The 26,475-nt window shown below is 40.9% G+C and overlaps 3 protein-coding genes and 1 long non-coding RNA gene across 5 annotated transcripts in view; 1 reads left to right on the top strand and 3 right to left on the bottom strand.

The window, feature by feature from the left end:
- LOC116820641 (uncharacterized) overlaps positions 1–5,640 on the bottom strand; it is a 9,052-nt gene extending 3,412 nt beyond the window's left edge. Inside the window, exons 1-2 of the long non-coding RNA XR_004372692.2 lie at positions 3,700–5,640; positions 2,108–2,182 (exon numbers count right to left, since the gene is read on the bottom strand). This is a non-coding gene — a long non-coding RNA (uncharacterized LOC116820641). The remainder of the gene's footprint in view (positions 1–2,107; positions 2,183–3,699) is intronic.
- LOC116820637 (carbonic anhydrase 13) overlaps positions 1–10,806 on the bottom strand; it is a 36,228-nt gene extending 25,422 nt beyond the window's left edge. Inside the window, exon 1 of one of the 2 annotated variants that reach the window (XM_032773262.2) lies at positions 10,609–10,806. In XM_032773262.2, the coding sequence (XP_032629153.1) occupies positions 10,609–10,639 (31 nt within the window). In that variant the 5' untranslated portion in view covers positions 10,640–10,806. The remainder of the gene's footprint in view (positions 1–10,608) is intronic. The other variant, XM_075063089.1, reaches the window with a different exon arrangement.
- A 3,965-nt stretch (positions 10,807–14,771) lies between these two features.
- RBIS (ribosomal biogenesis factor) lies at positions 14,772–19,765 on the top strand. The gene is made up of 4 exons (XM_032773271.2): positions 14,772–15,237; positions 15,785–15,901; positions 18,491–18,607; positions 19,578–19,765. The coding sequence occupies exons 2-4, from the start codon at positions 15,788–15,790 to the stop codon at positions 19,644–19,646; spliced, it is 300 nt and encodes a 99-aa protein (XP_032629162.1). The 5' UTR covers positions 14,772–15,237; positions 15,785–15,787; the 3' UTR covers positions 19,647–19,765.
- The window catches only part of E2F5 (E2F transcription factor 5), a 36,572-nt gene continuing 29,816 nt past the window's right edge, over positions 19,720–26,475 (bottom strand). Inside the window, exons 5-9 of the mRNA XM_032773243.2 lie at positions 24,814–24,878; positions 22,732–22,999; positions 21,860–22,060; positions 21,357–21,401; positions 19,720–20,476 (exon numbers count right to left, since the gene is read on the bottom strand). Of these exons, the coding sequence (XP_032629134.1) occupies positions 20,367–20,476; positions 21,357–21,401; positions 21,860–22,060; positions 22,732–22,999; positions 24,814–24,878 (689 nt within the window). The 3' untranslated portion in view covers positions 19,720–20,366. The remainder of the gene's footprint in view (positions 20,477–21,356; positions 21,402–21,859; positions 22,061–22,731; positions 23,000–24,813; positions 24,879–26,475) is intronic.

Raw genomic sequence — 26,475 nt, 5'->3', positions numbered from 1 at the left:
TATTTTTGGGTGGTAGCAGCTCTATCATTTCTAAGCTAGTAATTAAGCTTAGAGGGGTTCATGCAGGTACCCCATCTTTTGGATGCTAAGGTTCAGAGTGGGGAATCATACCTTGACAGTAGGCTTAACAGAATTTGATGTTATATAATTTTGATTGATACTATCAATGTTTATTTTTAAGCTTTTTCCATTTTTATTAATTTAAATTTTCACAGTTGCATAAAACTGTGGGGTGAGGAAGGGGTTAACATCACATGTAAAAATATACAAAGTAAACATCCTTAAATCAAATACATTCTCAATCGGCATTTTTCTTATTGTGCCTATCTGTAAATTTCAATTATTATCGATAAAAATATTTTTTCATCAGTTTGTATGTGTGACATTTACTGACATTCAGTGATAAAAATATAATTCTTCCCAAACTAGTTACATTCAGGAATAAAGCCACACACACTGAACAAGCTCCACCTGGTATAAAATGTAGGAGCCCATCTAGTTAATAACACAGGTTACGATACCCTCTCTGCACTGGTTGCCTATTGAATACAGAGTCCAGTATGAGATCTCTGTCCCAATAATCAACGTTCTCTTCAAGACTGGCCCTAACTACTAGAAACACCCTCCTTCCTTCAGTCATCAAGACCTGCCATGGCAGCAACATTCCATTAAGACAATAAAAATGGTTTATTAGTAGGAGCAGATTCATGCATGCAGGATACAGTATGTTCCCAGGAGCTGGGTCTGGACCATGGAGTTCATTCCTGTGTATAATAAGACTAACCATGGATCACACATCATTCATAACTAAATGTCAAGCTCGTCGTTCAGAATTGTCTTTCCTTTAGTAATATCTTCATGAATCCCCCCCCAAAAAACCAAACAAAACTATTTATCTTATAGAATAGAAACAAATGCTGCTTTGAATGATTCTTCTAGCTTTTGTTGATCTGGTGGACTCAGATATGGGCATCTGACTTTTGATGTATTTAAACAAGTTCTACTGATTTGTCTCAATAACCTTGGCTATCTGGTCTACATATTCCCTGGCTTTCCATATGTATAATAATAGTAACAGCAATAACTTGTGCTTTCTTTGTAAAACTGAATGAATTTCCATTTTATTTTGTTCATACAAGGTTAGAAAATAATGCCAGGCAAAATAAAGAATTTTGGTATAAATCTGTCATAATCAGGAAAGAATAGTACAAGAGAGATACTGAACTGAGTGTAGGATTATCACTTTAAAGGAGTCACAAAAGAGATATTCTTGATATTGAGCAAAATTTATTGGTGACGAGTTAGCTATGCAGGGACAGATTCTGATATTTTTGAGTGGCCCCATTAGTACTTAATGAGTAAGAGTATCAGAATCTGGCTATATAGATTTCAGGGTATAAATTAAAAGCAGGAACAATATTAGAAGCAATGGTAAATCAGATGTTGAGTAGTGTCTTACTGTGCAAGCAGTCCCATTGAAATCAGTGGGATTATTCAAGGAGTAAGGAAGTATGAGAACCTAGCCCATGGTAACTTGTGTTGGCACTACTATTGATAAAAGTGCAATTGACTTGTCTTCTCAGTACTAGAAATGTACCAGTATCACAGTGTTAACCCACTATTACACTGCTAAATGCATGCTAGGGATACTATTAAATACTGTTGAAATGTCAGCTTCATTCACAATGGGCTTGCTTGTCTCCATCATTCAAACTAGCTGTGCCCTTTCCTCATCCATTTTGGCTCGATCTTCCCCTACCACATTCAGTGCTTTACAACTAAAGGCCTAAATCTGCGAGGTGTTGAGTACCTTTCACACTCATTGATTTCAAATGCAGTGCTTGGCACTCAGCACCTCACAGGCCCTAAAATAGCATCAATGTGTCATGTCAGGGCTAGTCTACAATGGCAACACTAAAGCACTGCCATGGCAGCACTTTAACATGCCTTGTGTGGTCGTGGCTGGGTCACTGTTTATACTGGTGCTTTACAGTGCTGCAGCTTGCTGCCCCTTGGGAGGTGTTTCTTCCACACTTCCGAGCAAGAAAGTTGCAGCGCTGTTAATTGCCAGGGTAGACAAGTCCTCAGTGTGTCCAAGAAAGCTTACCTGAGTTTTAGGAAAGCAGTTCTCTTAGAAAGCTCTTTCTCCTCTAATCACTTTCATAAAGAAAGTACAGCTCTCCTAAACATCAGAGGGAAAATGCACAGAATAGGTCTCAAAGAAGAGCAATAATTTAGATGTCAGATAAGAGGCTGACTGCATGCAGCATAGCGGTAGAGGCTTTCGGTCTCGGATTTGTCCAAGGGTAATTTTTAGTCACTAAAATGGAATCTCAAAATCTATTAACTAAATAGCAGAATTTACAATACACATCTCACTAGCTTGAAATGGCAGATCAAGAAGTCATCATAGCTTTTCACTTCAAACTCAACTATTTTAAAATCATAAATTGACAGCCAAAAATGTTACCAATCTAATGTTAACAATTTGTAACCACCACTAAATAGTTTGTAATTGAATGCTTAAAACATAACAAGTATCAGAGGGGTAGCCGTGTTAGTCTGGATCTGTAAAAGCAGCAGAGAATCCTGTGGCACCTTATAGACTAACAGACGTTTTGGAGCATGAGCTTTCGTAGAAATATCCACTTGTCAGATGCATTGTAGTGGGAAAATCAGGGCAGTATATATATGTAGAAGCAGAGCTAGAGATAACGGTTAGTTCAATCAGGGAGCTGAGATCGGTGTTCTAGCAGCCTGAGGTGGAAACCAGGAGGAGAAACTGGTTTGTAGTTGGCCAAGCATTCACAGTCTTTGTCATTCCTAGTGATGTTCAAATTGCAGATGACTGAAGTCAGCAGTTTCTCGTTGAAGTCTGTCCTGAAGTTTTTTGCTGCAGGATGCCACCTTAAGGTCTGCTATGGTGTGGCCAGAGTTGATGCTCGTCCTTACAGGTTTTTATATTCCATTCCTAATGTCTGATTTTGTGTCCATTTATTTCTTTCCGTATAGGACTTCCAGTTTGGACGATGTAATAGTAGAGGAGCATGCTGGCAATGATGGCAATTATATTACATTGGTGGATGTGCTGGTGAAGACGGTTGATGGTGTGCTGATTGTTCTCTTATGGCGCTCTCCGTATGTAGATATGTGGGCCAGAGTTGGACAATCGAGGTTTATGCATGGATTGGTTCATGAGCTGGATCTATGGTGCGGTGTGCAGTTGCTGGAGAGAATACGTTTCAGGTTGGCAGGTTGTCTGTGGGCGAGGATTGGCCTGCCACCCAAGGCCTGTGAAAGTGTGGGATCATTGTCCAGGATGGGTTGTAGATCCCTGATGATCTAGATCTCCCGCTAGAACAGGGCCTCATCCTCCCTGATTGAACTAACCTCGTTATCTCTAGCTTGCTTGCTAGCATATATATATATATACCTGCCCCTGGATATTTCCACTACATGCATCTGATGAAATGGGTATTCACCCACGAAAGCTCATGCTCCAAAACGTCTATAAGGTGCCACAGGATTCTCTGCTGCTAAAACATAACAAAACCAGATTAATAGTTTATTTGAAATTCTTACTGACAACTACTTCATCCTTAAGTGAGAAAGAATTTTCTTGTGAATTATTGTAACAAAGACAATTTTATCTTCTCTGGACTTGTGACAGATAAAGACAGTGAAGGGAGGTCATGTTACCTTTGTATTTGGCACTGTGCAAGCACTACTGGAAAACTGTGTGTCCAGTTCTGGTGTCTACAATTCAAGAACGATGTTGATAAATTAGAGAGGGTTCAAAGAAGAACCATGAAAATATTTGAGAGATTGGAAAACCATGTCCTGTAGTGACAGGAGCTCAACCTATTTAGTTTAACAAAGAAAGGTTAAGGGGTGACTAGTTCACAATCTGTAGGTACATTCTGCGGAACAGAAATTTGATAACTGGCTTTTTAATCTAGCAGACAAATATAAAACGAAATCCAATGGCTGAAAGTTGAAGATAGACAAATTCAGATTGCAAATAAAGCATACATTTTTGGAACAACTCACCAAAGATTGTGGTGGACTCTCCATCACCGGAAATCAAGACTGCATGCTTTTCTAAAATATAGGCTGTAGTTCAAAAAGGAATTATTTCAGGTAAATCCTACTGCCTGGACTTTGCAGGAGGCCCGAATAGATATCACAGTGGTCCCTTTTGGCTTTAGAATATATGAAAAGGCCTGATTCTGCAAGTCTGGTTGGAAACTGTTTTGGTACATAAAATACATGGACCAGTACAAGGCATTAGCTAGTTGTGCACCCAAAAGTTTACTTTGGTTTAAAAAAGAAATTGCAGAAATATGTAACAGATGTGCATCTACTTTTCATAAGTCAAGAGGGTCAGATTCACTTGTTTGCTTCAGCTGCTTTGCATCAGTCTAGTGACACAAAGCAACCATAAACTTTGGCTCTTCAGTGAATCTGGCCAGAAGGTCAAAATGTTTTAGTCTTTAACTTTTCCTATTTATACAATTTTGTAAACCATACGATTTTAACAATCAATATATTTAGACTGATGTTATTGCCACTCTGGAACACCAAGCACATATATTGTGTCTGATTGGCCTACAACTGAATCATTCTAATTGATAGAATATATACATTATGGCCAAATTCAGTGCTGACCTACATTCCGTGAAACCCTATTTAAAATTAATGGGATTTAATGCATTGTTAATCACGGCAGAATTTGATCTGTGACCTCTATGCCTCAATTGTGCCAGGAAGATATTGCTTGCTTCCCCCATTCTAATGTTGAATGCACTTCCTTAAAGGAAAGTTGATACACACTTTCACAATATGCCCAAATGATTTGCCTAAGAAACTCAAAGTAATCTGTAACTGATATACTAATTTATTTCCTTAAATTTCTGGATATACTGAGAGAACTTTGCTCCAAAACCTGTTTTTTGGACTCATGCCTTTTCTTTCTGGTGAAGGTTCAGGAAAATACTGTATCCTTTGCTCGTGAAAATCGTCTATACTTAAGGAACGGCCAAATGCTGAGAGCTTTAAAAGAAAAATGTGTAACAGTGGCTCAAGAAACTGTCACTTGACACTGGCCAGATATTGCATAGTATCTAGTTTTCCATTTTTGGTTAAGATTATGGATAAGGTTGTAATGAGACAATTCTCAGAGTACAGGAGGAGGACTCAGATCTCCTTGCCTCTTGTCAATCTGACTTCAGACCTTGTTACTGTAACGGGACTGCATTACTAGCACTGGTCACTGATCTCTTACCGATGTAAAAAAATATGAGGTGATATCCTGTCTCTGTTGAAGTAAATGTCAAACTCCCATTGATACCTTCAAAACCACACAGACCTGAATGCAAGTAGATGGGTCTGCCTTGCAATTATTTCATTCTTTTCTGAGGCTTGGTCTAAACAAGTAACTTATGTTGGTATAACGATGTCACTCAGGGGTGTGGAAAATCTGCACCCCCAAGTGGCACAGTTATGCCAACCTAATCCCCAGTGTAGACAGTGCTATATCGACAGGTGGGCTTCTCCCATCCACATAGCTACTGCCTCTTGGGGAGGTGGATTAACTACAGCAATGGGAGAAGCTCTCACGCTGACATAGCTAGCATCTTCTCTAAGGGTATGGCTACACTTGAAATTTCAAAGCACTGCCGCCTTTGGTTGGAGTGTGGTCGGAGTGCCAGCGCTGGGAGAGAGCTCTCCCAGCGCTGCATGTAAACCACATCCTCTACGGGTGTAGCGTGCAGTGCTGGGAGCTGCCACACTGATTACACTGAGGCTTTACAGCGCTGCATCTTGCAGTGCTCAGGGGGGTCTTTCTTCACACCCCCGAGCGCGAATGTTGCAGCGCTGTAAAGTGCCAGTGTAGCCATACCCTAAGTGCTACAGCAGTGCAGCTGCACCGGTACAGCGCTGTAAGTGTAGATAAGCCCTGCCAGAGAGATCCCAGAAAGTATTTTGTTAAGAATCCCAGGGACTGTTAAATGATTATATAGCAATAGTGACCAGGATGTTTTTCCCCCCATCTGAAGATTGCATTCCTTTATCTTGCATGTAAAGCTCACTTTACGTCATCCATGTGTTTGTCACTTCAAGATTAGGCTATTGCAATCCACTCCACATTGGGCTACACCCTGTATCAACTTGGATACTGAAGCTCGTGAAGAGGGCAGCCACCCCTGTGTTAAGAGATGCAGCTTGTCATGATGAGCACATGATACCAGCGCTCCAAAATCTCCTCTGGCTGCCTGCTGATTTTCAGATTGTGTTAAAAGTAGTGGCTTTCACCTATAAAACTCTAAATATCTTGGGACCTGACTATGAGAGATACTATATGCATTTGGGGGGCAGGATTCAGGTGAGGGTGTAGATTTATATTTGTAGACATGAATTAGTGTTTTGCAGGAGCTGAGTTGAGGATATTCGGTTTGTAGACTGGCTTCTTTTATACAGAGTAAGGTTGATGGATTGCATCTTTGATTATTTGTAAAGAGCAACTATAACATGTATTTATCCCACATAAAAAACTTAAATTGAAGTTAAGGTCACTAGCACATCACAGTGCTCTAAGAAAATACTGTTTCACAAGAATGCTAGCGCTAAATAAAATAAACGTTAGAAAGGCAGAGTTCAGCGTGTACTTCTCAAACAAGACAGACACTGAAATTAACCTACCTATGGGGGCAGAGGTATGCCCTGAGAAACTCACTCATTACTTTATCCATAAGTTTAATTTTTATCAGTGACCACAAAAAGACTTTAATTCTAAAGCAGCTGCAACAGCTTTATAACTTTCTTTACAGTCATACACAGTACACATACAAACATGTTTCAAATTCCTTATTAGAGAAATAGTATGGTAAAGGTAAGCATTCCCCATTTGTCATTAAGGAGCCAATCCTGTCAAGTGCTGAGAGCACCCATCTCTTCATAGGAGGTGCTAAGCACCTTATAAGACTGAGCCCTATGCCACATGGCAGCAAGTTCTCCAAGTGCCACTACTGTGCCTCCCTATATTAATATCAGACGTCTATATCATGTGAAATAGGAGCACTTACAAGAACAAAGCAAAGATTAGTGTGGTGACAAAGTAACACTCTTAGTACTGGTGACATAAAGGCATTGGACAATCTGCACTGACCATTTTATCCAGTTGGAACCAGTGAATATAGTGTATATCTGTAGCTATATAGCATACCAGTGAGTATAGTGCATCTCTATATCTATCTATCAATTTATTTATACACAGGGACATATACATACAAATGCAGTGTAATGCTTGAAAAAAAATCACTTGCTCTCTTACTAGTGATAAGCAGAAAGCTTTCCCTGGCAGGTGGCACCTAAACCATCAATTTGTGCAACAAACTTTGATTAAAAAAAAATTCATCTTTCTGGTCACAAAGATAACATTCAAAATGTGAACTGAATGTAAAGCATTGCAGTTTTACCCTCCTGAATCTGTAGAGAGACAGCTTTAGTATCTTTGTTCTCTTCAGATAGCAGCTTTGCCAAGCAGCAGCACACTGCTATTTGAAGAGCAGCAAAGACAAAAACACAACTGCATTGGCAGAATGAAATTAAAACTAGTCAGTTTATAGAACATACTGGGAATCATGTAGAGCAGTGAAACTGTCAAGAATCACATCAATTTCATACTTCTGCGGCTCTGCAAAGCTCTGAGCAAGAGCAGAGACAACAAGAGCAAATCAAAAAGATGAAGACCTAAACAGAAATGTTGCTAGGGAGGAGTAGAGAGCAGATACCACATCCACCAAGGCTAAATGGATTGACTACTGAAGATCTGCCTGTCTAGCAACAGCTGGGGGCTCTCAAAGGGGAGAAGAGAAAGAATATTGGTGGAGTTAAGAGGTGTGTGGAGTTCCAAGTTTATCAGTCACCAAGCAGAGCCTGATATGAGAGATTGGGGCCTTCACAGGGTCCAGGGACAGAAAACTGATAGACATCCAACACCCTCCCCTTTCCCAGAAACTGGGAGGGTGGAGAAGGAGAGGAAGGGTATCTTATCTGGACCTTGTAGGTGGGGCCCAGAATCCTTGTTTTTCAGGTTTCGTGCTCCATCAAGGAGGTGTTGTCATATATTATTCAGTCTGGGGGAGGGGAGAGGGACAGGATAGAGTATAAAGTATAACACTAGAGAAAAAATCTAATCATTTCAGCATTGCCACATTTCAAAATCACCTAACCATTCTGAAAAGTATATCACCACAAGTACAGTGAAAAAACAGAGAGAGGTAGAGAAAGAAGGCAGAGACTTGCATAGCTATTCCTCCTGACTCTCAATCTATAAAAGACAGTCACCATATAGCTACACGTTTACATTTCTCATTTGGTTACCTGTGTAGCAACGAAACAATTTCAGGTTTTTTAAGTTTTATTTATTTTATTAGGGCTGCCTTTCCTCATGAACTCACTGAAAACAAAATCTTGAATTCTCCTTTCACTCACACTTGTGTCAATCAGGAGCAACTCCACTGAAGTCATTTGCCATTATAGATGAGAAGAAAATCATCCCCCAACACTAAGAACAAATAAATCAATCCTGAGAGTTCAAAACAGAATGAGAAGATTGAAGGAAATCTGAAAATGTTTGAAAAAATAAAAATCACTTGCCAACTCACCAGTGGGGAGCAGAAATAGGTCAAATTCTGCTCTTACTTACAAAGGTGTAAATCCTGAGGAACTCTGACTTCAGTGGAAGTATTTGGGATTTACATCTGTGTAACAGAGCAGAACTTAGCTGAAGTCAGTAAGAAATTCCTTAATACAATAGCTACAATTAACTCAACCATTTAAAAATACAGCTGATGTTGACTGTCCATATGCAAATTAAATAAGCATCATTCTAAACAGGGCTAGGCAACCTATGGTACGTGTGCCAAAGATGGCACGCAAACTGATTTTCAGTGGCACTCACACTGCCCGGGTCCCTGGCCACCAGTCTTGGGGGCTCTGCATTTTAATTTAATTTTAAATGAAGCTTCTTAAACATTTTAAAAACTATTTACTTTATCTACAACAATTGTTTAGTTATATATTATAGACTTATGGAAAGAGACTTTCTAAAAACATTAAAATACATTACTGGCAAGCGAAACCTTAAATTAGAGTGAATAAATGAAGACTCGGCACACCACTTCTGAAAGGTTGCTGACCCCTGTTCTAACAGGAACATGCTTGAATACTTTTGTAGGAACAATTATATTACTTGACCATTAACCAATACAACATTCTCATGGATCACAGCATACAGTAAAACACAGCTCTCCAACTTTCAATGTTCTGTAATTTATCTAGAGATGCAGCTCAACCTGCTGCATATTCCTTTGAGTTATACTCCATCCAGCTAAGTTCTCTTACAAACACAGTAGCTGCCAAAGTCAAAGACATCTAAGAGCACAAATACATTTTCACTGTCCCTGTATCTACTTTTGACAACCAGCAGCCACTCACAATCTGGCAGTGCATCATCTGGATAACTCTTCTTATATGAAAGAATCAGTTAATGTGACTGAATCAGTGTACAAGGTAGTTTTTTCTTTTTATAATATAGGGCCATATTCTGCTATGCTTCCTCCACAAGTAGTCCCATTGACTTTAGTGGAAATATTCAGAGAGTAAGGCATCACTTAACTCCAGTAAAGATGGCAGATTCTGGCTTTTAGAATTTTAGTGCTCTGATACCACAGCTCATTACAAATATGATTGATGGACTGGTTGATAGACATATGTAGAAGCAAAAAGCAGGCTGTGGGGAGCTAACATTTCTTTTACAAACACTCTCTTAGCAGCACTAAACAGGAGAAAACAAAATACTGCAAAAATAAAAGGTGGAGGAATCAAATTCCTATAGAATAGTTATTAAATTATTTACAATTTAGCTGATAAATATATACTTCCAAGTGCAAACACATTGCCATTAGCATGAAGAATTATTCTAATTAAAGCTGGTTGGTCTGTTCCCACTAACAGCTATTACAGAGCTTGATAATAGGACAATATTTCTTATCCGAGGATAAAACCCTTCTCTCTCAAGAGCAAAAATGTTCTAATGGTGAACTATCTGGCTGTGCTAAGACAAAAAATAACCTGCCTAAATCCCACTTCAAAACCTAATCTTTGACCCAAAGGTTCTGCTGCAGTGTTGACACCACCTGGCACCAGGATGCCCCCTCTGGGGAAATGGGCAGGATCCACCTCACTCACCACCTGGCATGAAAGAAACTCCCATGCTGAGTTGCCTTCTGCAGGGGCTCCCTAGGGTGACACCTGCTTACTCAGGTCGCTGCTAATAACCAGAAGAGACAACGACTCAAGGACCATTATTGGGGCAGTACCAGCTCCAGCAGGGAAAAGCTGTTCAACCTGGTAACTCAGCTCAGGCACCAAATTTCCCCTGCTCTCAACAGCAGCTCCCAGCGCCCGCAGTCAATCTCCTGCGGGCAACCCCCCTCACTGGAGAGGGCGAAAAGTTGGAGCAAACTCTGCTGCTGCCCAGCCAAGGTTGGCTCCTCTCACGTGGGCTCGCCCTCCTGCCCCCCGGGAGCTGTCCCCCCTCACCGTTGTGCTCCTCGTATCCCCAGTGCAGCATGGCCACCCACGTCCCCGCTTGCTGGCGAGAGCAGCAGAACGTCTAGCTGGCCGGGGCAAGGCACAGGGCGCTCTGAGAGGCAGGCGGCGCCCAGAGGCTTATAAAGTCTGGTTGAGCGCGGGAGCGGCAGGTCGTCGCTTGTAATTCCCACCTTCCGCCAGCTGGGGGACCCGGCCCCTCCAGCGCGGAGTCACCTAGAGCAGGTACCATTGCTCGAGTAGCTACAGCCAGGACTGTGACTCCATCCGCTGATGGGATCATTTGTGTTCCTGTTCAGCAGGGATGAGCCTGAACACAAACCTTGGACCTGAAAAAGGCCAAGACTGTGAAGAGTTCAGGTCTGGATCCAAACTTTGCGGCTCCCATTTGAAATGTTTATTAATAGTGACATTTTTAACAGAGAAGGTTTGCGTGCTGTCCAATGTTGCATGGGGGTAAGTGGCAACCGATGGTGCTCAGCATGCTGCAGGATTAGGCTCCTCACCCATGCATCTAGATAAGTCCCAGTCCTGCAACTGGATCCAGGCAGGTGCAGGGGTCTGCCCACACAGCTCCAATTGTAGGACTGGGCTTTAAACAGTACAGGATGTGCAGCAAACTGACTTCATGTCAGTTAAAGGATTCAAAGCCTCTCTCCTCAAAAGCAAGAGAAAGAATCAAGAAAATACCTAAGTTATACCATCCAGGAAAAGGCCTTGTAAACGTCTATGCATTTTATTACCCTCATCACCAGAGTAGCTGAGCATGTCCCAAGTATTTAACAATAGAAATAATCTCTCTCCCTTTCTTCCTTTCCAGGCCTGTAGGGGGAAAAACTGATTGTTTTATAGGGTGGGTAAGGGGTTTGTTTGCTTTTAACACATCTATTTTGTGTGTGTGTGAATCTGTGTCCGTCTTAGTATTGCCAAATAAACCATTACAAATCATGAGTTAGGTTTAAATATAATGAACTTGACTTAAAAAGCCTGAGCTGTAGTTTCGTTTTTAAATAGGGGTTATTTTTCTTTGTTTTCTGAGGGTACACTTGGCAGTGCACACACATATGAGCATATAACTGTGGTAATGATGTGCACAAATTACCAATTCAGTGGCTAAATGTCATTTGCACAAAATTCCCGCAACAGTACATGTACAGTACTGAAAATCTGGCCCTAAAAATAAGCACTTTTTATATTTTGTTTCCTGTCTTCATTGTAATAATTTTTAAAACAAAATACAGTTATTGTCTAGAGAAAGTTTTTATGGGAACATTTCACATATAATACAAAAAAATTAGAAAACAAAATGAAGCCTAAACCTACTTCTGAAGATTAAATGACTTTTTTCCAATGTACAACAAAGTGCACATATTTTGTTAATGATTCTGAGTTCTACATTTGCTCTAGTTAGTTAATGAATTATGCATACCATTTATTTATATGCTACTCCATTTCCTTTCTCTTGCTGGTTGTGCTTGTTTACCTGGTTTACTGCAAAGAGATGAAGATGATCCTGTAAGGATAAGTACTAAAGAGGAATATTTTTAATTCGATTCAAGAAGGAATGTGGTTCCAAACAAACAACCCAAAGGAAACCAAGGAAGTATTTTTATAGATTAGTTTTAACCTCATAGTTAAGCACATTACATAGCTAGCCATGATTCAAGTAGAAAGCTGAATTTTCCAATATTTACATAAGTATAGACTGAAAAATAAGAGCCACAGATTATATGCAATTTTAAAGAACCACTTGATTCTCTGATGTGTAGCGTAACCAGAAAACCCTCAGGCTGATGTCCTGAGTAAAACACAGTGTTGCCAAATGCAAATAGAAGAGAGAAAATGTTTTGTGGTTTTTTTTTTATATATTTCCGTTATAGTAACTCCAGGGGTTATTTGTAACGAGAGGTACAAAATTTTCAGATGGAAGTGAGATTTCCAAGTTTATGGCATCCCTTTAAGTTACTCATTTGGGCCTGTATCCTGCAAAAATTTTCATGTGTGATGATAAACTTTACTCACTGTTTGACCATTTGACTGCTCATAGTGTACAAAGTTAAGCATGCTGGTCTTTGCAGGATTGCCTTGTTTCTGAAAAGCAACCTTCTACTGCTTTCTACAGTAGGAAAAGCTGTAGTTCTTTTCTAATGAACAAAGAGTTGGTGACACTGAAAAAGACTTGCTTTCTGTACCTATGACAAGCAGAACAAAACACTATTTGATATTACACTTTTTAAATTAAATGCATCTATTATGCTATCATTTTGTTTACCCTGCAAAATATTTGTTAAACATTTTCTTATTTGATATTTCTAAAAGATTTGTGAGGTCTGTTGTTTTTCCACAGTGATGGTGAACAAATACATTCTCTCCAAGCTATATGTATTTTGAACCCCAGCTATTCTCACATAAAATTCCCATTAATAGAAGTCAGTGGGAGTTTTGAGTGAGTGAGGATTGCAGAATCAAGCCCCGGACCATTAGCAGAGGCATTAGCCTGAGCTCTGGCCCCATTATCAGCACAGTAGGACTACTATTATGATATGAAGACTGAGAGAGGCTTCACCAGCAATGGTAGTGGACATCCAGTATGGTTTGTAACAGCACAGATGTGCTTGTGCTGTTTTTTCCAGAGATCATCTGTTTTACAGCACCTAAAAGTGTGCTATGAACTTTACAGCAACATAAAAATTAGATCTCAGTCTTGAAGAGCTTACATTACAACAGGAAACCTGTTGCTGTATTGCACCTTTCTGCCAAATGGTGTCTGTGAAGGAGGTGATACTCTATGGTAGGTGTCATTGTAGAACATTCTGCTTCCTTTACCACAAACCTTTTCAAGGGCCTGCTAGAGTAACTGCTCAGTTGCTAAGCACAGATACAGGTGGAAAATAAGGAGGGAAGAGCAGAGATATGCCCACTCTCTACCCAGGTCCTGCCATTTTGTAGCTTGTCCAATCCTCACCACTCCCTTTATTAAGTGCAAAAAGAATGGGAGTACTTGTGGCACCTTAGAGACTAACAAATTTATTTGAGCATAAGCTTTCGTGGGCTACAACTCCCTTCTTCGGATGCATAGAATGGAACATATAGTGAGGAGATATATACACACATACAGAGAGCATGAAAAGGTGGCCTCTCAGAGTTGAGCTCAGCATCCCACAATCTCAGCCTCTTTTTTAGCCCTGTGCAAGGTTTCATTTCAAAACAGACATATACCTTTGTAAAACATCCAAAAGCCTTTTTTCCCTCATTTTGGTTAATAATAGTCTTAAATATAAAACCTTTCATCTAGGAAGTAGCAAAAGGCATGAGAATTGCACAAGTTAGGCAAGAAGGTGTCCTACATTTCCATTCAAATGTTGTTGGAGTGGGCAGGAAGGCAGATGGCATCATAGAAAAAACATTTATCACCTGGATGCTGCATTGAGTCAATAGGCGAGCAGCGTCTGTTACCCTATGCTTGCCAAGTGCTAGGCACAGCCAGGTGACTGACTGATCTCAGGGGGTGCTTTTAGACCAGGGGTCAGCAGCCTTTCAGACATGGTGTGCTTAGTCTTCATTTATTCACTCTAATTTAAGGTTTCACGTGCCAGGAATACATTTTAATGTTTTTATAAGGTCTCTTTCTAAAACTCTTTAATATATAACTAAATGATTGTTGAAAGCAGCAGAGAATCCTGTGGCACCTTACAGACTAACAGAGGTTTTGGAGCGTGAGCTTTCGTGGGTGAATACCCACTTCGTCAGACGCAGGTAGTGGAAATTTCCAGGGGCAGGTATATATATGCTAGCAAGCAAGCTAGAGATAAGTAAATCCTTATTTACTTTACATACAACAAATGATTGTTGTATGTAAAGTAAATAAGGATTTTAAAATATTTAAGAAGCTTCATTTAAAATTAAATTAAAATGCAGAGCCCCTAGGACCGAGGGCCAAAACCCAGACAGTGTGAGTGCCACTGAAAAATCTGATTGCGTGTCACCTTTGGCACACATACCACAGATTGTCTACACCTTCTCCAGGTTCTTGGTGTGTAATTCAAGGAAGGCCTTAATAACAGCAGGGCACTAACACACCCAAGTTCAAACACATGCGGGCGAACGCCACCCCCTAGTGCTTGTCCCGGTATGTCGGGTGCGAGCGTTGTTAATAATCTCAGGACAGGCTCCTAGGGAGTCGCTGATTTCCTTCTGCCGCGTTGTCTAGCCTCCATTAGCCCTTACTAGCTTGTCCTGCCTCCCGCCCGCCTTTGTGGCCGGTGGGCACCGTGCTGCCGCTGACTGAGCAACCTCATTGTTTTCTTTCCAACCTCCCAGCCCGCAGGGGAGCGGAACAGCGGAGCCCGCCCGGGGGAAGGAGCAGGGCGCGTCCCTGTCTGCTAGGCCGCCCCGGGCACATGGAATTGCGCAGCACGCATGGCGGAACCCCCGCGTGAGCCCCACGCAGCTGAGCCCCATCATCCAGCCGCGGCGTGGGAACGCCAGGGCGGCTCCGGGGGCGCGGCCTCAGGATCGGGGTTTCCCTCCTCCGGGGCGGGGGAAATTCCCAGCAGCGCCCTGTGATGACGCAGGGCGCTCGCGCAGCCGCCGCTGTGAGATCGGACGGCAGCCGCTGGGGTGAGTGCGCTGGGGGTGAGCACGTGGCGCGGGGAGCCCCTTGTGCGCCTGGGCCGGGCCCGGGGGAGCGCGTGTCCGTGGGGCGGGGCGAGGGGCCGGTTGGTTTTACTGTGGAAGCGGGGAGCCGCCGTGAGGCAGCTGCGCCCGGCCGCGCACTCTGGCTCGACCCCGCCCGTTACTCACATCGGGGGCGGAAACGAAGCCTCCGCCGCCCTTTCCCGAAAGAGTTACCGGGGGAGCAGGACCTGCACGGGGCTGGGCCCAGCGACCTGGCAGCTGGGCTCGCAGCGCCGCTCAGCCGTCGCCAGGCTACCCCGCTGCTTGGCTTGAGGACCCGCAGCCTCCTTTAGTCTGAGCCGCCATCTTCCCTCGCCCCACCGCCGCCTCCTTATGGCCGAAGTTACTCAATTTTAAACAACCCCCAGCCCTGTTCTTAGTGGGGTAGCAGGCCCGGAGACCGATGTTACCGGTGAAAAAGCTGGCGCGGCCCCCAGCCCACACCGCCACCCACTTACGAGGCGAACCTCGTTGTCTTACCACCTTCTAGGCCATGGGCAAAATCAAAGCTAAAGGGTCAAAGCCGAAGAGCGTCTTCCACGTGGCCAGCACCAGATCCCTGAAGGCCAAGAATAAAGCTAAACCGGTCACAACAAGTCTGAAGAAGGTTAGTAGGGCCACAGTAATAAGCTTGTGCAAACATTTTTTTCTCTGTTGTTTTTGAGAGCTCCACCAAGTCTTTAGTTTAAAAAAAAACAGCAAAAAACCCCACACAGGACCTGTACCATGGGTAGGGCCCTATCAAATTCACAGCCACGACAAATGCTTCATGGATTGTGAAATCTGGTCTTTTATGTTCTTTTGCCCTAGACTATACAGATTTCACAGGTGAGACCAGCGTTTTTCAAATCGGGGGTCCTGATCCAAAAGGGAGTTGCAGGGGAATCTCAAGGTTATTTTAAGGATGTCACACTTGTGCGGTGCCTTCAGAGCTGGGTGGCCAGAGAGTGGCAGCTACTGAGGGCCTAGCTCTGAAGGCAGCGCGCAGAACGAAGGGTGGCGGTACCATATTATGCCATCCTTACTTCTGTGCTGCTGGTGGTTACTTTGCCTTCACAGCTGGGCTCCTGGCTGGCAGCTGCTGCTCTTCAGCTGCCCAGCTCTGAAGGCAGTATCACTGCCAGTAGCACTGCAGAAGTAAGGATAGCAGTACTGCTAACCCCCTTACAATAATCTTGCAACATCCTCCCCCCACACACACAACTCCTTTTTGGGTCAGGACCCCCACAATTACACCACCATGAAACTGTAGATTTAAATAGCTGAAATCATGAAACTTACAATTTTTTAAATCCTATGACCCATGAAATTGACCAAAATGGACAGTGAATTTGTAGGGCCCTCACCCACAGAACAGGGGCAAAAAGCCTTCAGTTTCCCACTATTTAAAACATGAATGAGCATGGAGAGAAATGACTAAAAGCAAACACTATCCCTTTCTTGATTCACCTATTTGGCTAGAACAGAAGACAGGATTATATGTGGATATCCTGAACTAATACTGGTTGATAGGAACTCCATTGACACAGCTACTTGAAACAAACAAGAAGAAAACATCACAAGAAGTAGATGTTTACACTAGAACAATCAACTTGAAATCTAGAGTGGGTTGTTGAGTTTTTAAGAACTTTGGGGACTACCCTTTGCCTCTAAGTGTTACTGCCCATTTTTGTGGTTTTACCATTTTGTTTTCTTAAACAAACAAACAAACAAAATCTTGCCTTTACTGCTGCAAGACCTACAAAACCAAAAAGGGGAAGAGTTATTGGGTAAACAGTAAAACTGATTATATACCAAACACTGTTAGAAAACCCAACAGAAATAATCTAGGTTACTGGAATCTTTGTTACTAAAGCTGGTTGGAAATTTATTTAAAAACTAGAAAATTGGATCTGAGTAATTTTTTTTTTTTTTTTGAACAACCCTTTTTTTTTAAACCAACTCTTGCTGAAGTTTCTAGGTGGGAGTATGATTTTCTAAATTTAATGATATTATCTTAATGAGTGCTGAAAGCTTGAAGGTTAGTCCACAAAACTGTTCTATATACACCCAATACAAGGATTTCATACTATTTTATCTTGGAGATGGTTATTCTGAAAGTGGTTTTGCAGCATATTATTGATTACTAGGGAACATGACACTGAGTAAGACTTAAGATGTGATCTCTGGCTTAATGAGATTTCATTCTAAAATGAGACAAAACTGTACTGTTCAGGTGATTTACTAGACTTGTTAGCCACCAAGACTTGGCTTTGTTTTCCCAAAGCTTGTGTCACTCCTGAACTGCATAATCTGACACAGAATTAAACTGTTAAGAATCTAATAAAGCAACAGCGAAGACATTTTTTCCAGTACATATATTCAAACTGTTGGAAAATGTATAGCTAAGCCAATAGTAATCATATTTTTTCTGAGGAAGGTGTTTTAAGGAAAGACGTCTTAACTTTCCTGCTGCAAGTTAGACAAAACAGAATAAGTCACTTAGAAGGTTGGAATGTTACCAAATCTATGGACTTAAACAGTGACTCAAAGGGAAAATGTTTTGTGTCACTGGCACCTGAGGATGTTATTCAGATACAAAGATAACTTTCAGTGACAAATAGCAGCAAGCTTATATTCAGGAATATTTATAGGTGGAGCCAAATCTCCATTTTATATAGTATTTTGTATATAACAGTAAAACAGGTTTGAGAATGCTGTTACCACCGAAAAGTGGCCCATTAGATCAAGTTAAGATGAGATGAGCAATTACAAATTACAGGTATCTGCCAACCTACCTGCTGATAGAAATAAAGAACCTGCCTGGACTGGGTGCCTCTTCATATTGGCTAAAATAAACTGAAGGTGTGACAGTTTGTCTGAACTAGTTTTCTGTTATGTGTTCCATTTCCAGAAGGAAATCTTTCTTCCCCTTTTATCTCCAATATAAACAAGTTAGCTTTGACCTATTTGTTAGATTTCTTTGCTAGTGATCCATTTATATGAAAGTTCTATTAAAAATTCACTATCTTTAATATTTACACATTCAAACAGTAGTACAATTAAAATAATTTAAAGAATGTGCCCCATTCCAAGCAATTTTAAAGATAGAAACATTGTAAATATGTATAATAAATAGGCTATGAATAAGCCTTAGCATCATATTAAGATCTCTTACTGCCTTTGACTAACTTGTACAATTTTTTCTCCTCTAAAGATAAACATTGTGAATGATGAAAGAGTTAGAACGGTAAATAAAGCATTTACTGAAGTACAGAAAGAAGTCAAACAACTATCAAAAGGCATTTCATCAAAATCTCAAAAGAAGCCTCGGGTAATAATTGAGTCCTATTAAATGCATCTTTGGTTGGGAGGGTAGCTGCAACCTCAGGTTAGAAAGAATTAAAATTAAACGTTAATTTTGGACAAGTTTTTAGGTCTTGACTGAAAAAACACAGTCGTGACCCCATCATGAAGAGATGTCAAGTCTGCAAGCAACCTTAGCAGTTCTTCTTAGGGCACAAACTCCCTTCTTAGTCAGAAGAGAGGAAATAGTTGAGCATCACTAGATTGTTGCCAGAATGGATTTTTCATTTAATATCTGGATGTTTTAGTTGATTTTTTTTTTTTTTTTTACTCATGAGCTTTAAAAATTAAGATTTTCAGCTGGACACCTTGAGTCATCGAGTTAACCCTTAACATGAATAGGCATAGAAAATAAAGGTGTTTGCTTTTGCAAGACATCCTGGATCTCCTGGCTAACCACTTGATGACCGTGTCAATATGAAAAAGTTATTCCCCGCCCCCCCCTTTTTTTTTTTGTAAAAACATCAGCCTCCCTCTGCTCCAATTGAAGCTCTCATCAAAATATAACATTTTGAAACAATTTCTCTCTTTCTGGAGCACTAGTGGGGCCCTATTAATAATTCAAGCAATCTCCCTGGAACAAGTTAGACAGTGTGTTAGTCTCTGTGCAGTAAGTCTCCTTGACAATTTTAGATTTTGTTGACTAGAGCATTCAAGTTTATCTCAATTTTGGAAATGTATGTTACGGGCACAGATTTTATTGGCTTTCCTCTGAAGCATTAAGTATTGACCACTGGGTCCGTCTAGTCTAGCAAATTATATATTCCCCTAAAGTGAATAAGTTGTAAGAAATGTAGGCAGTCTTGCAGTCCAATACACTGAGCTAATCAATCCCAGACAGCAAGTATTTGTTAGCTTTATATCTTCCATCAATCACATTTTTTATACAACCTCAGCTTTCTACTTTATTTATTTTATTTATTTTTAATTATTTTCAGGTTTCCAAGCACCTGGAAGGTGAACCAGCTGATGTGGATGCAGCTGCAAGCTTATTGTCTCAGTTGTAATGCATAATGAAATAGCTATGAATTTCAAAAGCAAAATTTACTGGCAAAAAATCAGTAGATGGCACATACTGAATACTCTGTTTGTACAGTTTTATTAAAAAAATCTTGTTAATATACAAGCATTGGCACACTTTAATACAAACTACAAACAGATCTTTCCTATAATCTAGGAAAGTGGAATGTCAGAAGTCAAAATGTGAAACTTAAAGTGCTAAAACAGAAGGCACTTCACAAAATTGGTTCACTGAAAACAATTTAACATAACCCATTTAATGTCCTTCACTTCAAAATTTGGCAGTGAAAGCTTTTTTTAAAATTGTAGCGAAAGGTTAAAAACAGAGAGCTTCTTGGCAGTAAAGCTTCAGAAAGAAAATTCTGCTAAGTGACAAGCCTTGCGTTGTGGTTTTTTTCTTTTTTTTGGTAAACAGAAGGCTGCAAGAAAAAAGGGGGGGGGCAGGGGGTTTGAGAACCTGGGATTTCAAAACTGAGTTACATTAATGTAACTTGTGAAAAAATGCCAGAGAACATTGATAAAAGCCCTTTCTTCTGGTTTTGAATTTAAGGTGTTTTGTGAAGCAAGTAAGGAAGCAAAAGGAAATGCACCCCCAGAGTCAGTGAACTAAGAGGTTATACATTCATTATTTAAAATACTTAGGTTATGAAGAAGTCTAGAATGTTATAAAGTTAGAGGTAGATATGACAGTCTGGTTCCCACCGAATCTAATAATTTAGTATCTGCACATCAAAAAGATCACAGACTCCTTCGTTATCATCCAGGTTAAAGTTGTAGTCATCTCCGGGAGTAGGAGAGAGTCGTAAGAGAGGAAAAACTGTAAAACAAGAACAGTTTAATCAATCATAGAATCACAGAAATCTATTATAATTAAAATTCTGCCTTGCAACATCCAGTAAATTTCAAATCATTTCCATCAGAAGGTAAATAAAAATTTTGGTGTCCAGTGTCAGTAGTCCAAAATGTTACAACTTGCTTTGCTTTGGCAATATTTGTCTGCAAGCACTGGACTGTGCATTGGGGATCCTGGTGCAACTCCACCAAAATAAGGTTTAAAATAATTTAAATGTGTAGACGCAATTTATTTACTATGCTTTAAATGAATTTCCTTTGCTATCTTACACTGCACTGGCTTTGCTGCAGGTAACAGACATTAGTTTCCTCTGCTGCAGCAAAGCAACACTTAAGCAGCCTTTGTGGTTGGTACTTAGCAGTGGGTCTATTGTATTATATAGACTCCATTATTGTAGTATCTGCCTCACGGTCTTCAAATGTATTTTTCCTGTGAGGTAGTGTCATGCTATTATCCCCCTTTAGAGACTGGAAACTAAGGCATGAAGAGACTGAGGCCATGTCTACACTGTGTATGAAAGTCAATCTAAGCTACGCTATTTGAGTTATGTTAATAGCATAGCTTAATAGTAACTTAGATCTACCTACTGCAGGGTCCACACTACACAATGTCGACTGTGTAGCAGCCATTTTAATATGAGATATTTGTAACGAATTTTGGAATCAGATTTGAACAAAAACCTAGGGAAGTGATGAATTCAGATATGAATGACATTTGCCTGCAATAACAGAGGACTAGACTCAATGCATCAGGAGATCCCTTCCAGTCCTACATTCCTATGAATGAATCACATTTTTAAAATATAACTTATTTAGAAAAAAAAAAAGGAATGCTAAATGCTTACCATCTGAAGACATTAATTCGTCAATGATATCACTACTAATAGTTCCTGTTAAACACAAAAGTACTTATTTGTGAAAGTCAACCCAGGTTCTGTGCATTAAACAGCTACTGAAATGGAGAGTGTTAGCTGGTAGACTACTACATTTATAACGTAATGCTTTCAAGAGCAGTAGAGGGAGTCAACCAGACCAGTATCCTACTGGGCTTAAAATAATAAAACCCCTTGACTTTTCCCTTTGGACAGTTTCTGGTGCTATTCTTAGGTTACACAAATACTTATAACTACAAAGGGAATGTAACCAATGTACCCAGAATAGAGCACCTCTATGAGGGATGCACTTTACCCAAAACCAGCCAGCAACCACAGCCAAAATGATGAAAAGAAAAGAGCTCCAGGAGGGACAAGGGAAAGGCTGCAGACAAGACAAACTGCTGCCTCTTCTCCCCTGGGAAATCTGCTGCTAGCTTTGTCAGTAAGGGTTAAACTAGAGAGAGTCTGCCTACCTGTGGGCTCATCCATCTTTGCTATATCAAATGAGTTTGGCTTGAGAATACAATTAACATCCAAGGGAAGCAAGGCCTGATACGCATTTGAGCTAGTAGTAGTTTGTGTTGCATCTGTTGCAAGGCTTGTATACAGCAAGGAGTCCGGAAGGCTAGAGTAAGGAGTTGCTGGAGTTGTATTGTTCTCTTGCACACTGTTGTCTACAATGGCAGAAAAATACATATTACAAAGTCTGTTATGGTAAACTATATGCAGACACACCTGTATTTGGCTAAGTCTTACTGGCAGAACATGGCCAGTATTTGAGATGTCATCTTTCAAAAAGCAGACACAGATCTCAAGGCCCTTCAGAGATTTGGTTCACAATTTCTGTAGTATGTTGCTAAACGGCATTTGATTATCCATAGTGATAAAAACAAGTTCAGGTAATCTCCCTCACTGAGCCTGCTTTTCACATAAAACTGCCTTTTGCAACAACAGTAGGGACTGTCCTAGTACGAGCTTGTCAAAGGTAAATGTTCAAGCTTTACATTCCAGTAGAAGTTTGAAGCCTTTTTCATATACCACATGCAGTCACCTTGAGGAACAGCCAAGAACCCTGTTGTGGGCTGGTTCCTGTATCACTTCTGACGTGTTTCTGGTATAGGATGATAAACTGCAAGTGGAACAATCCACTTCAACAGGACTCTGAACATAGAATAGGAAGAGGATGGTGACTACCCCCTGCAACTTCCAGCCAGCTGACAGTAACTCCATTGGTGTCAGGTCTCAGGTCAGCAGCTGCTACATTATGCTAACAGTTGATTCCCTTTCTCTATCCCATCTCTAAACAATCTCTTTTGGGGGCGGGGTGAACAAACCATGGACCCACCTGATGGTGTATCTGTTACTGGGGTATGTGGCAAATGCTGCTCCTGGTTAATGTCATGCTGCTCTGATGGATTCTCAGTAGATGCCGTAGGTTTTGAGGGAGTCACTGGAATTGCAGGTTGAGATGGGGGCTGTGCAATGTCATCAGGTGGAGGAACTGGAAACACCACAGGTGTGGGGGAACTTGAGTCTTTATTAATAAGCAGCACATGGATTGGTCCTGAACTACTCTTTAGACTGATCTGGTATTTCTTTTGTCCATTTTGTCCCTTTAAAGGTAGCACATTGAAATAACAGTTACAATTCCTTGTGACTGACAATTAAGCCAAATGACTACATGCAGAGACTGCCATAGAAAGTAATGGAAACACATAATTGCCTAGGTAAAAAACTTTTATTTAAGAATAAAATTCTCAAGGTGCAATTGCAAGGTGACATACAATTTTCTTGTCATAAGACTACATTAAGACAGTTTTATGCTAAGTTAACTATCATCACATATCAGACAGAAAAAGAGACTTAAAACCAATACAACACAACCTGTAACCAATAAGATTCCAACCCTTCTACATTCTCACATAATTAACAACTGACACATGGCACTCAAGTACAGAATTCTGTGGAATGTTCATGTAATTGAATTCAAGCTTAGCTGCGAGTCACAGCAGGGTTCCCATAAAACTTGACCCCTGGGATATACAAGTAGCCCTTCTAAAATAATTTTCTCATCTGCAAAATTGACTTAATTGGAACTAACTGTCCCACCATAGCCAAATTCTTTTCTCCCTGATTCAGTGAACACAGGACAATTAGTGTTAATGGGGACAATTTCCCTGCAGAACAGTCAACATGAAGTCTTCATGTTAAAGAGCTAGTTCTTGTGATTCAACCTGGCATGTGCAGTGCTGCTACCACTGGCCAGTTCATCAGATTAAGTCATTATCTTTCTATTTTGGGAACAGGTGAGATATTTCAGTCATGAAGACAACTAATACAAGTTATCTGTGTCCAGCAGTACAAAGGACAGTCTCATTAGATTAGCATTGCAGTTCACCTTGTGGCATTTTTAAAAACCTCTTTGTTTAGTTACTGTGATTTTACTCATTCCTTGCTCAAGTTAAACTATGAAATGCATCAAATGGAATCACTATCCTCCCACAACTGCACAAAAAATGTTTGCAACTTTCTCCCCACCTGTGTAGGCAGCATGAAAAACTGAAAAGCACTGTATCACAGGCCAGGTCTACACGAAGCGCAAAAATCGATTTTAGATACGCAATTTCAGCTACGAGAATAGCGTAGCTGAAATCGATTATCTAAAATCGATGTACTCACCCATCTTCACCGAGCAGGATCGATGTGCACGGCTCGCCATGTCGATTCCGGAACTCCATTGGTTTTGGTGGAGTTCCGGAATCGATGTAAGCGCGCTCAGGGATCGATATATCACGTCTAGATGAGACGCGATATATCGATCCCCGAGCAATCGATTGTAACGCGCCAATACGGTGCGTCGTATAGACGTGGCCACAGAAACAGAAGATGGCAGAAGGTAAAAACATGAAGCAAAGTAGATTGTCTTGCCCATCCATCTTTCTTGGCCAAAGCAAGACTGCGCTATTATTCTCTGTTGTGCTATCTGGTCTAGTTCTTAATGACAATCAGTTTTTCTACTGCTTATTCTTGTTCTATGGGAAATCTGATTTTGGTTTCTAAATTCCTTGGCCCAGCAGCGGTTGGGAGGAAAGGAGCTTGCCACTGAAAGACCAGCATTGACAGACTCTGAAGGAAGCACCACTGCTTTTTGCCTGAAGGGAAACAGCAGCTATTGGGCTTTTGCAAGCAGGAGAGAGGAGGAGGAAGGGAAAAACCCAACTGTAACTTGTTTTAACTGAAAGGTCTAATCACTTTTAGTCTGTCTAGATGTGCAAAACTGCTGTTTATCCAATATCAGCCCACATGCAATTCAGTGAATCCTATTTTTTTCTCCCACACAGATGAAGACACAAACCTTGCTAGCTGCAACACAGGCATCCTTACACCTCCCACACCACACATATGTAAGCAAACAGTTTGTACATACCATTTCAGGTATAGGTACTTCTAATTGTGTACCACAAGGTGCTTGAATTGCTAGAAGTGTGTCTCCTAGTGAAGTAGTAATTTAAGAAAATGTTAACCATATGTAATTTTACACATGCTTGGGTTGCATACACTCAAATGGAATATAGTTCTTTTCTAATGCCACTTCAGCATTAGTCTGATACAAATCCTGCACGTTTTGATGTGCTTCAGGAACAAATTCTAACATGAATGAGAGCAAAGCTTGAAGAAAACTTGTTCATCTATGTATTCATAACCATAATATCCAAGGACAGGGGCCGTCTGTGCAGATGTTCTGTGCTTATTCCCTAGTTCTTGGCTTCAGCTATCCCCAGTAGGATGGCTCCACTGGAACTGTACTGTCAGGTATTCCCCCTGGCTGCAGTTGTCCACAGAAAATATATGGAAGCCTGGGCCTAAGTTGTCTTTTCTGGGGAACCTCTGGTGGGTCAGACCAACATGTCCTGTCCTGCCCTGCTGCCTCCTCCTCCCCCTCCCCCCACCCCACAGAACTTGGACAGGCCCTGCAGAGCCTGCATTAGGAAAAACAATGCCCCGGGGGCAACTAAGCCCCCCTTCCATACATCCATGACTGCAGATGGAAGAGACATCTAATAGTTCATGTAGCTTCTGTCGAAGTATGTAGTTTCAAAGTATCAAGTACCTATGTATTGTAAGTTCCATTTCTTATAAACATAATTACATTTGCAAACATTTTCTAAATTCAAAATAACTATGGGGAAAAAATGGAGGTCTAAGGTTCTAATGAGGTGTATGTAACAATATAATAAATACAAATAGTAATCCTCATGTTGTAAGAACTTTGTTCAATACTGGGAATATGGAAGCCCTGGCCCTAGATCTTCATTAAATAGCCATTTTGTATTGTAGGATATGTGTTTTTGGGGAGGGGCTGGGGTGAGAGAGAGAGGTATTTGAAAAGATCCCATTTCTAGAAGTTTCAAACAAACAGCTTTCTTTCAAGTCTGATGGTTAATGCACGAGAACATAAGAATGGCCATACTGGGTCAGACCACTATCCTGTCTTCCAACAGTGGCTGGTGCCAGATGCTTGAGAGAATGAACAGAACAGTGCAATTATTGAGTGCTTCATCCTCTGTCGTCCAGTCCCAGCTTCTGGCAGTCTGAGGCATAGGGACAGTCAGAGCATGGGGTTGCGTCTCTGATCATCTTGGCTAATAACCACTGAGGGACCTATCCTCCATGAATTTACCCAATTGTTTTTTTTAACCCATTTATAATTTTCACTTTCACAACATCCCCTGGCAATGAGTTCCAGAGGTTGTTTGTCAGTGGTGTAAAGAAGTACTTCCTTATGTTTCTTTCAAACATGCTGTCTATTAATTTCATTTGGAGACTTCCAATTATTACTTCTGTTACTTCTGATTAGTGTATTATGTGAAGGAGTAAATAACACTTCTTTCTTCACTTTTTCCATACCATTCATAGCCCTCTATCACATCCCCGCTTAGTCGTCACTTTTCTAAACTGATCAGTCCCAGACTTTTTAATCTCTCCTCCTATGGAAGCTATTCCATACCCTTAATTGTTTTTGCTGCCCTTCTCTGTACTTTTTCCAATTCTAATATATCTTTTTTAGAGATAGGACAACCAGAACTGC

This window comes from Chelonoidis abingdonii, chromosome 2 (genome assembly GCF_003597395.2).
Source record: "Chelonoidis abingdonii isolate Lonesome George chromosome 2, CheloAbing_2.0, whole genome shotgun sequence".
NCBI lineage: Eukaryota > Metazoa > Chordata > Testudines > Testudinidae > Chelonoidis > Chelonoidis abingdonii.
The sequence above is the reverse complement of the archived record's forward strand: the minus strand, read 5'-3'. Positions and strand labels throughout refer to the sequence as shown.